The sequence below is a fragment of the Colletotrichum karsti genome, assembly GCF_011947395.1.
Source record: "Colletotrichum karsti strain CkLH20 chromosome Unknown Scaffold51, whole genome shotgun sequence".
Classification (NCBI taxonomy): domain Eukaryota; kingdom Fungi; phylum Ascomycota; class Sordariomycetes; order Glomerellales; family Glomerellaceae; genus Colletotrichum; species Colletotrichum karsti.
In genome coordinates, this window is record NW_024065951.1 from 30,242 (window position 1) to 43,946 (window position 13,705).

General features: G+C 51.8%; 4 protein-coding genes across 4 annotated transcripts; 2 read left to right on the forward strand and 2 right to left on the reverse strand.

Moving 5' to 3' along the window:
* Positions 1-1,478: 1,478 nt before the first annotated feature.
* On the forward strand, positions 1,479-3,278 carry CkaCkLH20_11770 (glycoside hydrolase family 79 protein; the record flags this gene model as incomplete). The annotated part of the gene is made up of 1 exon (XM_038894484.1): positions 1,479-3,278. One exon carries the CDS (start codon positions 1,479-1,481, stop codon positions 3,276-3,278), a length of 1,800 nt encoding a protein of 599 aa, XP_038740129.1.
* A 597-nt stretch (positions 3,279-3,875) lies between these two features.
* Positions 3,876-4,665, reverse strand: CkaCkLH20_11771 (pectate lyase; the record flags this gene model as incomplete). Its single annotated transcript, XM_038894485.1, has 3 exons — positions 3,876-4,049; positions 4,104-4,157; positions 4,210-4,665. 3 exons carry the CDS (start codon positions 4,663-4,665, stop codon positions 3,876-3,878), a joined length of 684 nt encoding a protein of 227 aa, XP_038740130.1.
* A 3,178-nt stretch (positions 4,666-7,843) lies between these two features.
* Positions 7,844-9,147, reverse strand: CkaCkLH20_11772 (uncharacterized protein; the record flags this gene model as incomplete). The annotated part of the gene is made up of 4 exons (XM_038894486.1): positions 7,844-8,228; positions 8,310-8,683; positions 8,742-8,861; positions 8,935-9,147. 4 exons carry the CDS (start codon positions 9,145-9,147, stop codon positions 7,844-7,846), a joined length of 1,092 nt encoding a protein of 363 aa, XP_038740131.1.
* A 1,083-nt stretch (positions 9,148-10,230) lies between these two features.
* CkaCkLH20_11773 (Pisatin demethylase-like protein) lies at positions 10,231-13,595 on the forward strand (the record flags this gene model as incomplete). Its single annotated transcript, XM_038894487.1, has 5 exons — positions 10,231-10,429; positions 10,487-11,571; positions 11,629-11,703; positions 12,802-13,312; positions 13,390-13,595. The coding sequence occupies 5 exons, from the start codon at positions 10,231-10,233 to the stop codon at positions 13,593-13,595; spliced, it is 2,076 nt and encodes a 691-aa protein (XP_038740132.1).
* Between the last annotated feature and the right edge of the window lie 110 nt (positions 13,596-13,705).

Genomic DNA, 13,705 nt, shown 5'->3' on the forward strand with positions numbered 1-13,705 from the left:
AAAAATAGACAGTTTCTGGCGAGACTAGAATTTACTTGACTTGACGTTGATTTCGTGAACGCGTCTCAAGAACAGACGCGATTCCTAGCAACTAATTGTGGCAAAATGACTGGTCAAAATGCAAGAAATCTTGTGCGTCAGGTGGAGCCGAGATGCCGGCCGGATGATCACTGATGACCAGCAAACCACGGTCGCAAAAATCTGGATCTGACTTCGTTCGTTCGTGGCGGCTCAACTTGGCGACCAAACAAACCAAGGAGAGCCCAGTGACAACAGACAGCTCTTCGGTTGACGTCAGCCGCGTCAATGACAATGCTCCAGACCATCATCCTTCAGGTCTGCAGAGAGGCGTCGTGTGGCTAATTCGATGATCTTTATCTTCCCCTATCTCTTGAGCCCTCTCGCTTACGCTCCAGTTACCCAGTTGTTTGTTTTGCGTTGACATGCATCGAACGAGATCTTTTCTCCTCGAAAAAATCCCAATCTGTAGACCACAATTCAGTTGTACTGCCTCAGCAAATCGGTGGAGCGAATGTTTCTATTCTTGTGTCCAGAGCTGAAGATCGACAATTAATCGACGAAGCCGTCACGCCGTTCCTGCAGGTCCAAACTCTGTGGCTGATCGGAAGATTCTTGCTAGCAAACGAGGAGAGGTGCCAGTCCTTTGGGATGCGACACCACTCTATCAAACTCACGTCAGACAGCATTCGCTTCCGTCCTCCCTCACGTCAATGTCACAATCCCATGCCCTGACAAGGCCATCACGTTTCCCTTACCGCAATTGTCGGGAAGGAGGGGGGCGCGCGGCCCAAACATCCCTGTCACCATCACCAACGTCTTCTTGACATCACCGATGATATTCCCTGCAATTCACTCAGATTTTGCGGGGCGCAAACAAACTGCCAACGCTTGGCCCGCAGAAGCAAGGGAGCGCATCCATCCCTGATGTCATTAACCCACCAACCGACTGTCGCAATCACGGCACAACGGCATCGCAGGCGCCTAAACAGGCAAAGGCCTTCGCGGCGTACGTTCTAGGCTCTCCAGTCGTTCGGTGAACAGGCCCGTTGAAGTGTGGTAAATCTCTCCAAAAACTGGGTTTGCCAACTCGGCGCTCTTCTCTCTTTCTCCTGGGCGCCAATTGGCAGCGCACAAAGAGACAGAGACACCGCTTGGGGGCCGAGTGGTACGCGTAAGACTGAAGTGGTCGCCCAGCCTTGGTGCCCGTCAGACGTGAACGATGAACATGGGTTGGACCGACACACGTGCGCGAGGCGCAAAACCTCCGGGTCGTTTGGTCCACCAAGATGATGAAATGTGTGGAGGGTGATGAAACCGCCTGTTTCGGTCTTTGTGCTCCTCCAACGTGAATGGTCTTTAAAGTCGGTTGGCCGCCCCCGCTGCGCTTCCCACGATGGTTCTGGGGAAACACTCAATTAACTAATTCAACAATCTTCTCTTCTCGGTCGCGATTCGAAATGGCGCCGACGCAGAGCCGCCTCCTCGCTGGCTTCGGCCTCTTCTCTGCCGCCTTCGCAGCCACCCTATCGCTCTCCGAAGACGTTCCGTCCGGCATCTCCGCCACCGTGGACCCGTCGTTTGCGGGCTTTGGCATCGAGCTCGACCACCTCTACTACTTCATGGGAGACGAGACTCCCAACGATCTCACCCTCAACCTCATCAACAACCTCGCCAACTTCACCGGTCGGCCACCGCACATGAGATTGGGCGGCAACACGCAGGATTACCTGATTTACGACGACTCGCAAAACGACTGGCTTATCAAGCCGAACCCGCGACCCACAGCGCCCGGAAACGTCCCGGCGGACAACTTCATCGTCGGCCCGAAATTTATGGAGATCGCGAACCGACTGCCGAAGGGTACCCCCGTAACATGGGGTCTCAACCTGGGATATGCAGAGTCGGATTACATCGAGAAGCTCACGACTATGGCCACGCAAATTATCGAGCGATGCACCAACATCAACCTAGTTTCTTTCGAGTTCGGCAACGAGCCAGACCTGTATGGCGATAACGGATTCAGGAAGGGAACCTGGTCGGGGTCGGTGTACGCTAAGGAGTGGCTTGACCGCGCCCGCGCCATCTGGGAGGAGGTTTTGCAGCCGCGCGGCTTGCACAGCAACTTCTTCGAGTCATCCGCTTCGACAGCTTGGGTGGCGGGTACCGGATTTGAGATCAAGGATCTCGAGAGCTACCTCGATGTTAAGGCCAACGACTCAGACACCGGATTCCTGTCCAGCTGGAACCAACATAACTACTACTACTTCGTCGGATCATTCCCATACCCGCTGACGTTGGACTACATGATGCACTTCATCAACACCCAAAGACAGTTCGCCACGATCGAAACTCAGATCGACCAGGCGAAGACAACGCCATACCCGTTCGCTCTGAGAGAGATGTCCGTCGTCGGACCTCTTGGTGTCGAGGGCCTGAGCGACACTTTCGCAGCAGCTCTGTGGACTTTCGACTTCCTCCTCTACGCCGCTACGCTCAACATTTCATCTGTTCAGTTTCACATGACCTATGACAGCAATTCCAGTGTTTGGCAGCCGACACGCATGTTCGGTCGCGACCGCTTTGTCCGGCCTCTTTACTACGGCATCGCCGCGTTCGCGCAGACCATTGGCCGTTCCTGCACCGCGCGAATCGCCGAGACCAACATCACGGACGCGCCATCCGGGTACGATGGCTACCTGAAGGCCTACTCTGTGTACCAGAGCGACTCGCTCTCCTCCGTCGTCCTCTTCAACGGCAAGATCTCCAACGTGTCTGAGTCGTCAAAGTCTCAAATCACCGTCGATCTGACGTTCCCGACCAAGCTCGCCGGCGAGACGCTGCACCTGGGATACCTGACCAGCGACGGCTCCGACGCCACCCACGGAACGACGTGGAACGGCATCAGCTTCGAGCAGGACAACAAGGGCACCCAGTCGCAGGTCTCTAGCGAAGACATCACGGTCAAGGTCGAGGGCGACGGCAAGGCGAGCATTCCCCTAAGAGACGCCGAGGCTGTCGTCGTCAACGTCGGTGCCCGGGTCGGCACCTCGGAGGCGGATCCGACGGCGTGCGACGCTTTGACGTCCGCGTCTCCGGGAGTCGGTACGGCGACTACTTCGACCCCGGGGCCCGCCGGGGAACCCAACAACTCTTCGGACGACGACGATAGTGCGGCGGGAAGTTTGTTGGCTGGCAAAGCTGTTTACGGTTGCATTGCGTGGAGTTTGGCATTTACTCTGGGAGCCTTGCTTTTCTAGACTGGTTATAGACATGATACCAAGGTCTTGTTTGGGGGTTAGGCGTATGTAATGGATGTAATGACCTTTTATTTGTAATGATATCAGCAACAATTATGAACTATTCCAGACCACTTCTCATGGGGCTTTGACTATTGAACAAAAAAGACAAAAATTTACGGTACCCATCGAAATGATCTTCGCAAGAGGAGCCGGCAAACTGCCGGAGCACGCAATATGCTTCCAGGCATGAATTCGATACCGATTGGCCGGTCGCTCACACTGGAACAAATCGCAAGGCATGCATCACAGCTCACTAATGGAATTGCTGAGTGAAGGAACAAATCTTGCCATGGCCACTAATTGGGCTTGTTGAATTCATTCGGAGCCTGCCGGTCTTCCGGACCCCACGGGGGACCCCAGCCGGAACATCCGAGAATCTAGCAAATAAGCTTATAAACATGTCGTGAAGAAGCATATACACGAAACCATCCCACTCAGCCCCCGGTGCTGTAATCGATCGAAACTTTATCTGGCAGTCAACTTCCAGTTCCATCAAGGCAGCGAGGATTCGTCTAGCACCAAGAGAGCCAAGCCTCTCGCTCCAGGGCCAGCAGCTTAGCAAGTGCCAGACTTGGAGGTGCCGTCGTAGAGCTGGCACTGGGTCTTGGCGTCGGTGCAGATGTTGACAAGGGTGGCCTCGTCGCCGGAGCCCTCGTTAATGCCAGCAATCTCACCACCGCCGTAGGCAGAGACACCCTCAATGCTGACGGTACGCTTGCAAGCATCGCACTATACCGATGTTAGACTCTTGCCAAAATAGTAGATGTGTGTGGGGATACTCACAGTGCCGCAAGCTCTGTAGACCTTGCCGTAGTCGTTGGCGTAGAAGTTGGAGATCTAGTTCAATGTAAGCCGAGAGTGTGAAGGATAGGGATCCCGATTGACTTACGCTGACGTGACCGCATCCGTTGTGCTGGACAATCTTGTCGGCGGCCTTGTAGGCACCACCACCGATGATTCTGGTCTCGGTGCCAGCCTCATCCTCCTTGACGGAAATAGCGTCCTCACAGACATCCTCGAACCAGACGTTCTCGATGGTGCAGCCACCACCCAAGCAGTAGACACCCTCCATCTGGTCCTTGCCGATGATGGCGTTCTTCAGAGTGGCGCCCTTGCGGAGGACGAAGACGGCGTCCTTCTGGCCACCCTCGGTCTGGGCCTTGCAGGCACCGGCTCCTCTGTCGAAACGCTGCATCTTGCCGTCGTAGCTCTCGCCGGCGGCAACTTCGATGGGAGCATCGCCGCTGACGGTCTTGGTGGCGGTAGGGAGAGAGTCCTTTCCCACACAGGCAGAGACGGAGGGGAGGGCGATGGCAAGAGCCGCGAGGAACTGGAAGGCGCGCATGGTGACTGAGGTAGACTGATCAACAGTGTAAAGAGTGAAAGTTGATAAAGAGTGAAGTTGAAAGAGCGGAAGGCGATGTTGCAATTGAAGTTGGAGCTGATGTGCTTGAGGCTAAAGTTCGTAATTGACGGGCATCAGCGCCGTTCTTTATACTCATTCATCTTGTATGACAGCCGCCAAACATTGGATAGCCAGTCAATCTGCAGGCTGACTCTGAGAAACACGATCTCGAAAGAATTAAGGAGGTCTTGGCCAAGGACGGGGGAATTCGCCCTCCGCAGTCGCAATCGCATGGAGCCGTTCGACGGTATCCACCGATTGTAACCATGATTTTGACGTGTAGGTGGGGAGAAAAAGGTCAGCGGCAAGTCAGCTCATTGGGTTTGGGGTAAACCTCGCGCGACACAGACTGGAGATGTTCAATCAATCTGGAGAGATTCGCAGCCGGCGGGTTCGTCTGGAAATTGGGATATTACACGTGGGAAAATCGAAGCGTTGAAACGCGCCGAGTCTTTTTTACCGCCCAGGCATTAAAAGAAGAGAACAAGATCACCAACCGGCTCTCGAGTGGGGTTAATCCCCGACCCGATCCCCCGAGCGGCCGGCATGGATGACCAACCTACGGGGTTGATCATTGCCCAGTCCGCGCCAAGGGGCTCGGCACTGCCACTCTTGGCACCGGCGCCCAGAAAAACTAGAGATTCATGTTGAAAAGGGCGGCGCTGGCCGTGGCCGCCGCTGGGCAGATTGTCATGAGGTATGTTGCAATCCAAGAAGAGGCGGGCTTTATGTTGAAAACACCCAAGACTTTTGACGAGAAGAAGTACCGTACCGGGTCGCCGCATCAACAGCCGGCGCGGACGCACGGTGATGCAGCCCACGACGGTAGTTGCATTCAGACTTCCGAACCTCAACAACAGCTGTTAACGGGAAGATTAGTCCATCAAGGTCAGAATTGTACATCATAAACGCATTCGTCGTTGTGCAAGAGTCATGTGCACTCGCACAATCATTTCGATCGTCGACGACTGTGTCAGTTGATTCCGGTCTCGCTTCAACAGTCAACTCAAGAGCTTATCAATCAGCAATTCCATCTTCTGAGGAGAGCCATCTCTTCAATTACAAAGTCGCTGGGCTTTGCAAATTGCGTCTGGAAAGAAACATGCAGGTGTTTGAAACGCGCGGCAGGACACGAACCAGGTGCCAAGTTGATTGTCCAGGTCTTGGCATAATAGAAAAGGAACAAATGCAACACAAGCATTTGGCCACACTGACCATGTAGCACACGGACACTGGCATAATATGGCGAGTAAGTTTCGGAATGCGGGAATCTGCTTCTGGTCTGTTGTGAAGGCGTTAAACTTGCTACATGTTTCTCGTAAAGCAAGTAGAAATCACGCAAGCTCTGACCATTAGACTTGTCAACCAGAGTTTTGTCAAGCTTCATCAGGCGTAAGCTCTTGATCACTCCAACTACGACAGGGAATACGTGTCTTACAGACTGCCATTGCTCTAATTCTTATGTCAGTCGCTGTCTAAAGAGACTAAACGCAAACTTTTGCGCAGGGGGCTGCGTGATGCCACCATCCTCGAGATGTTAAATGGTCCCGAAGATTCAGTAAGACAATTCTGATTAATCCAGAGGGCGATCAACTCAGAGTCATTCGATCGAACAGTTCTCCACCCACTTGTCGGAATCCGACATTCAGTGCGGGCTCGTGATGATGCCGTCATCTCTCAAGCGGCCGATCATGCCAAGACATTCTCCACAACAACAATTTATGATGCCAAGAACAATTCTCACATCCAATTCGGATGTGAAATTCGTGTTATCATGCAAGGAGCTCATTATAGCAGGGTATCCATCCGTACCTGCGCTTCGTCGATCTGACTGAAATATTGAACACGTGACTCGTAGTCGGTTGAGCCGGCTGACGTGCTGGTTGGCTGGGATTTAAGAAATCTTAAAAAGAGAGCCGATCCCGACATCAAGGGCATTCGGAGTTTCGATCCTACTCATTCCTTAAGAACTCGACCGTAACCTCCAAAAGCAGGCTGGAACTTCTCCAAGCTAATCAAAAGCTCTGACGCTTGAACTGTTAGAATAAGAGTTCTCTATTGGGCGGAGCAGTACTTCGCAAGTTTACCTACCATTATGAGAGTATCAGATGCTTCACTACACCAATTAGAGTGACGGCGTATGTTGCTATGGTTCTGCTTTCTGCCTTCGTCGGTCTGATGTCAACGAGGTATGAAGATACAGTTTCAATCACTTCTTTCTAGCGCCGGCGAAACTTGGAGGAGCAATCTAAGCAGTTGTGACCCATCCAGCTGTAACAATAGGTTTGAGTATAGATACTACCTGTTTACTTAGATAACTTACAACATGTTCAATTCAATCACTGTAAAAGATCATATGATCTTTGACTAACTAAACGGGCGATAAATGAGCTTGTCCGCACACGTATGAATATCTCTATGAGTACCCTCATCATCTCATATATCCCATCGAGTGCTGCAATACGCCAGAGAACCCCTATATACGGTATAGCTAATCGACGCAGACCTCAGGATTTCATAAGCTAATTAAATCATTCAAGGTAAGTTCTTTTGGAAAAGAAATATCCGGTATCAACATGGGCTTGGCAAAGCTAATGTGTTGCCGTACTCGATGGGATGTAAGTACTCTTGGTGCGGTCCTTGTGACTGCCTTCAAGACTACCCTCGCTACTGAGGTTACATAGACCAGAACCCTCCTGATTGTCGGGTCTTATAGTATATAAATCATCAGATAATTCAAGCCCATCGAATGGGGTGAAATTCGATTCATTGGGGGATTGATAATAGCCTCAGTTTGTTAAGTTGGCTGATTTTGCTTGTTGAATAACTTGACATTGTGGCAATACAGCTTTTCTTAACCGAAGAATGACGAAGGATTGAGCTGGCGGCTCGGTTACGCGGCTCTTGACGTGTTGAACGTGCAATAGAGACCAGCAGTAACACATTGAGTCAAGGCAATTTATGCTTGACTCCCTTTTCTATCGCATGTCTAACTGAGAAATGGGCTGCTTGGAGTAACGCCCAACCTGTGCATCTTGGTCCAAAGTTACAAAACTCCATCTATAACATGACTTTTGACTGTTATACACCCACACCGATGACCGTTCTGTCGGGCTCCTCATAGTCTCTCGCCATCCAGACCGCTAACACCGTCACTTCCTTTGGTATTAATCGAGCTGGCGGTGCCGTTTTCTGGCGCTACGGTACGAAGCTCATGCTGGGATGACCCATCATCCATCATCGTAAACCCCTGCTTTTGGGGCCCCGTGGCAGCTCTCAATCGAGAATTATCGTTAGTTGTGCGCTCGGGATATCTTGCAGTGCCCGTGCTCGAGTATTGGGATCGGCCCAACAAAGGCCTCAGAAGAGGAACACAGGCGACAATGACACCAACGCTTGGCTCCAGACTCCCGAATATCAGCGCGTGGGGAATGTTGAAGGTTATGTCGTTATAATCGAGAGACGTAAGAGAGACGAGGCGCATTGCGGAGATCACACATGTGCTGTAAAAGCCGTTGTCAGAATGAAGCTTCTTAACAGGAATTGACGCACAATTGACTCGATCTAGTCTCGGAATGACTCACAATATTCCCATCGAGAAGGTGGCTATTAGAACCAGCTTCTTGTACAGTCGAAGGTGAAGGTTCCACAGGTATGATAGTGGTAGCACCAGCACGATCAGATCCGTGACCAAGTTCAACGTTCCGGTAACGAGATACGATAGAACTTGGTTGCCACAGCTGCCATCCAGGGTCGGCTCCCAGTTGAGGGCAAAAGGCCGACAAATGAAGAAGCCCAGCAGAATGGTGGTGAGAGCCCATACGATGATCAGAGCAGCAGTCATTTTAGATGCCATTATCATGATTCGAACGGAAAAGATCTTGGTATACAGAATGAGTATTGAAATCTTGCAGAGACTCAGACTGGTTGCCCACAAGATTTGAACCCCAATAAGCATCTGTTTGATGGAAGATGAAGTCAGTCATAGAATGTTGGAAAGGATCTGACATGCATACTTTGAGAAATTTGGTGATCGGCGCCATCCCGAACATGGCTATGATCTCTTGAAAGTGGTAGCCAACGCCGCACTGGATGACACCAACAATTCCGATTGATTGTAGTCCATTGGCGCAGACCTGTAAGAGTTTACTTCGTCAGTGGTATAGTTCCGTTGAATGACTGCAGTCTTGCTGATAACCTGAGACTTACACAAGCGGCAATGATGCAGTAGTCGCTAGCATCAAGAGTTCTGCGAGCCATGCGCCTCGCGACCATGCGTAGTATGACAGCGGTAGTTGACAACACAATAAAAGCGATTGAAGTCGCAAGCACCGAAATCTGGCTCTCTCTTTCGATTGGAAAGTAGACGGTCGAGCCTGCATCGGCCGTTGACGGCGACCCGGGCTCGGTGGCTTCTGGCATGGCTTCTGGCGGCCGAGGCGACGGAACATGGACTTACGGGAATGCGAACACTCCGGCGAGGTGTGGTCCTTTCTTATTGCTCGCAGGCATGTCTTCAATGGTACACGGTCAACGGCTGTTGGCGTGCGTGGAGACTTAACGCACTGCACGATCCATGTCGGACAAATCCAGCGAATCCTGTGCACTCTACAAGTCCAACAGCCTTGCAGCGTTCCATAACTCATGGAAATACGGAGATGTGATCTTCAAATTCTGAAAGAGCCAGCAAGAGGATCTACGGTATCATGCCCGCCACGTCCAGTTTGATACGACCCAGGTACTCGGATCAGGGGTTCTTCAGTCTAACCGAAGGGACTTTCGTTCGTGGTCGACTGATTGAGGAATAATGGCCGGTCTTTGTTGGTTGGGACCTGAACCTCTTCACAGACAAGACATGGTCTCTTCCCTGTTCGACAGATACTAAAAAGTCTTCGCATGCAGGCTGGGATCTTGACGGCACCAACAGAATCTTTAGCGGCAACTGATGAAATTAAACCGAAAACGAGTCGCCATGGATAGTGCGGGGATGTTTTCCAAGAGTAGTCGACTCCGACAAATTCGAGTTCCTTCGGTTGTTGGTGATCCTCACCAAGCTGCTTTGTTTGAATTCTTCCCCTGTCGTTTTCCAAGGGCCGGGATACCGAGACGCATGAGACAATCTGTGCCCTAGCTATGAAGTAGGATTCAATACTGAACTTGGTTTAGACCGTTCTTGGCCGGCAGCTGCTTGACGAATTGAAGAAAAGATAATTGTCGTGCGAATGGAACTTTGAACCAACAAGTGCTGAATTAGCGTCATTATCAGTGGCTACCCTGACCGGGGCCGCGGAACATGGCATTTCGCTTCCGCTACAACCCTGTTCGTGGGGTGTCATCGGGCTAGCCCGTCCAGCCCGTCTCCGACCGTTTTCTAACCTCTACTCCCGCCCGTCTAGTTATGGCTCCCACCCGTCTTCCCTTTTTCTCTTTCTGTCGCAAACATAGATTTAGGTTGTCACTCTGTGGACACATATCGTTCCGGCGCATCTGCCGGCTTCTACCACCATGACGTCGTTCAGTTGGTCTTTTGTCGGCGCTCAGCTCGTAGTCGCACTCTTGAGTGTTCTTGTATATCGACGATTTCTGTCCCCGCTCAAAACAATCCCGGGTCCAACTCTTGCTTCTGTCTCCCGGCTGTGGCACCTTTATTACATCGTCAGAGGCGACCAAAATCTGAAGCTCATTGAGCTCCACAAGAAACATGGTAAGCGCCCTTCTAGAAGTGGCACCCTGGAGCCCAGTCTAATAAATGAAACTCCAGGTCACTTTGTGCGTATCGCTCATAATGAGGTCAGCGTTAGCCATCCCGACGGTATCAAGAAGATCCTGCTAGCTCCTTTGCACAAGGGGAGCTGGTATAAGCTCCTCGCGATCCCCGACTACCGGTTTCAGACCCCAATGTCTACGACTGATCCGAAGAAAAAGACGGAAAGGTCCAAGCATTTCGCCGCAGGCTACACTTTAACAAACGTCTTGCAGAGTGAGCCCGCTGTTGATAGCGTGGTCAAGAACTTCATCGAATGGCTGGACAAGTTCTCTCAGTCAAAACAGCCCGTTGACATCGACAAATATTTGACCTTCACCGCGTTCGATGTTGTTGGCGAGATCCTCTTCTCCAAACAGTTTGGGTTTATCAAGGAGGGAAAAGACATTGGGAACGCAATAGCCAACGGCCTCGCCCTCAACGTTTACGCGGCAACGATGGGATTCTACCGCTGGGTACATGTTCTTCTTGTGGGCAATCCAATAATGACGAAACTCAACATTCTGCCCATGGGTCACCTTTATGATACCACGGTAAACGCTCTCGACCAGCGTCTCGACAACCGGGACAGTCGCTTTGATTCCGTCGCACACTGGTTCCGAGCGATCGACAAGAACCCAGCCCAGGTCAAACTGAGAGACGTCTACGCCATCGCGACCGGAGCTGTGGGTGCCGGTAGCGATACGGTTTCTGGCGGGCTCCAGGCATTCATCTATTACATGCTTCGTCATCCCAACGCCTGGAACCGTGTTCGCTCTGAAATTGACGAGGCAGTCAAAACCCAAGGCATCTGCCAGGACGAGGTCATTCAGTTCGCAGACACTCAAAAGTTGCCCTTTCTCCAGGCTTGTTTCAAAGAGGCCTTGCGGATCTTCGGACCAGTGCCGATGGGGCTGCCCCGATTAGCTCCCAAGGGAGGCATTACCATCGGCGACCAACACTTCCCTGAAGGAACTACCTTGTCTATCAATCCCTGGGTGATTCATCATTCTGAGGAGTTCTGGGGACCGGACGCGAGCGAATTCAACCCTGATCGTTGGTTGAGGCCCGAGATAGCGTCACAGGAGAAGTACTTCATACCAGTGAGTCAAACTACAGCTCTTCTTGAATCAAGCGGTGTGCTAACTTGTGGCTTTTAGTGGGGTGTGGGATACAACTCATGTCCTGGCCAGCATATTGCTCGGATGGAAATGTACAAAATTGCGGCAACGCTGGTCAGAGACTATGATATTCGCCAAGTTGATCAAAGTCAGGAATGGCGGTGGAAAGCTTACTTTACCGTTGTGCCTCATTCGTGGCCTTGTTCTATCGAGAGAAGAAGCAGATAGGTGTGATGTAATCGTACATAATCGTGGCTACAGCGCGAATTCGTGGGGAGATTCATTAGTGTGTACACATACATACCCGATGGCTTCGTTTTTCGTTTGGACTTGTAGCCCATTGTTGATTCGTTAAGTGGTCAAGACAGTCTCATGACGCCCGCTACATCCGTGATTTTCCGATAAAATGACTTGGCCAAGCTGACGTTGAACCCGAGAGCAAAGTGCTCTACTTCGGTCGTCTTCAGTAGGCGGGGAGTAAATGCGCAGCGCTTTGTTGATTCAAAGAAATACAGCAGAAGCTTGTTTGACACGCATCTTTACCAAGATATGGCAGATGACCGGGACCCTCGCTTTGGAGGAGTGCGGCAACAATTGGGTAAGCAGGCTCCGTGCGTGCCGGAATTGTGGGACCGGGTCCGGTGCCAGGGTCCCGAGGTCGCTCCGGCTCGGCCTTTTTCTAGCCGGCTGCATGTGCATTCGGAAGGTGGAGCGTCTGAAAAACCTGGTCTATACGATTCTAGCGGCATACTATTAGGACTGCGAAATCGCGTTTCCTTCACGTACGTCTTGCTCTGGTATGGCTCGAGCCCGGTCTTTTGAGCCGGAAACCGGCGGCAATAATCGTCTTCCGGTGCGCCCAGATATCACGGTCCTCCCGTAACTAACCGAAGCAAGCAGAAAGAAATGGCCAAGCCCGCGCAGCAGCCTTGCAGGTCAATAGTTGCAGTTGCGCCATCAGTCATATGGTATATCAATGCGCCTTTTCAGCCCGATTGCGGAGCTAGGGGTCCCACAGGCCTTCTCATCCAAAGACCGGGTCCGAGGTAACACCTGCGTCGGAGCGGCTTAGCGGCAGTCTATCCGCTCTGCCGCCAGCATATGTTATTTCCGCGGAGTGTCAAACACGCCTTGCCGATTATATATCATAGTACGATATAAGTTGCCAAAACAACCCTCAACCGCTTCAATCCATAGCTCATACAATTCCAGCTTCCCATACACTTGTCACACCAACTTTCCCCCATCATGAGCCTAGAAACCCTCGATCGACACCTTGCCTCGGTGCAGGCCAGCCCCGCAACAATCGAACTTCTCAAGGACTTGCATACGCAAGCTCTCACTGAGCCTGCATATGTCAGCACAGACAGTCAGCCTGCCACGGCTGCCCTCGATAGGTTCGTTGCTTTGGAGCCAGACAAGTGCGCATTGGTGTACTTGATGCTGCGCGCCTGCGGTGCTCGGCATGTCGTCGAGGCCGGGACCTCGTTTGGCGTTAGCACGATCTGGCTTGCGCTTGCCGTTGCGCAGAACGCGAAGGCCCAGAACGCGGACGGCAAGGTGATCGCGACAGAGAACGAGCCTTCCAAGGCTAAGAGGGCTCGTGAGCACTGGAGCCGGGCTGGAGACGAGGTTGAGAAGTGGATCGATCTTCGAGAGGGAGATTTGCGAGAAACTCTGAAGACAGATTTGCCGGAGCAAATTGACTTCCTGCTTCTGGATAGTAAGTCGAGTCCTTCCCGGCTGACAAGATGCGGTCTTCGTCGTTGCCCTAGAGTCAAAAACTAATGCCGCCTTCAGTTTGGTCTGTCCTTGCCATGCCGACCTTGGCCGTCGTCAAGCCACGGCTTAGGCCCGGCGCTCTTGTAGTCGTCGATAACATTATTTCTGGGAGAGCTGGATATACGGATTTGATCGCGCACTTGGAGGATCCATCAAACGGTTTCAAGAGCACCACGGTTCCGTACCCTGGAGGGCTCCACGTTGCGGTATACACTGGTGCCTAGATCCTAGGGTCCACGAGGCTGATCCGCGGTTTGACATGATGGATATTTTCTGCAGGAGGTTGTAGAAAGAATTTTCGGCGATTCTGTAGAAAGTAGTCATTGAGTAATTA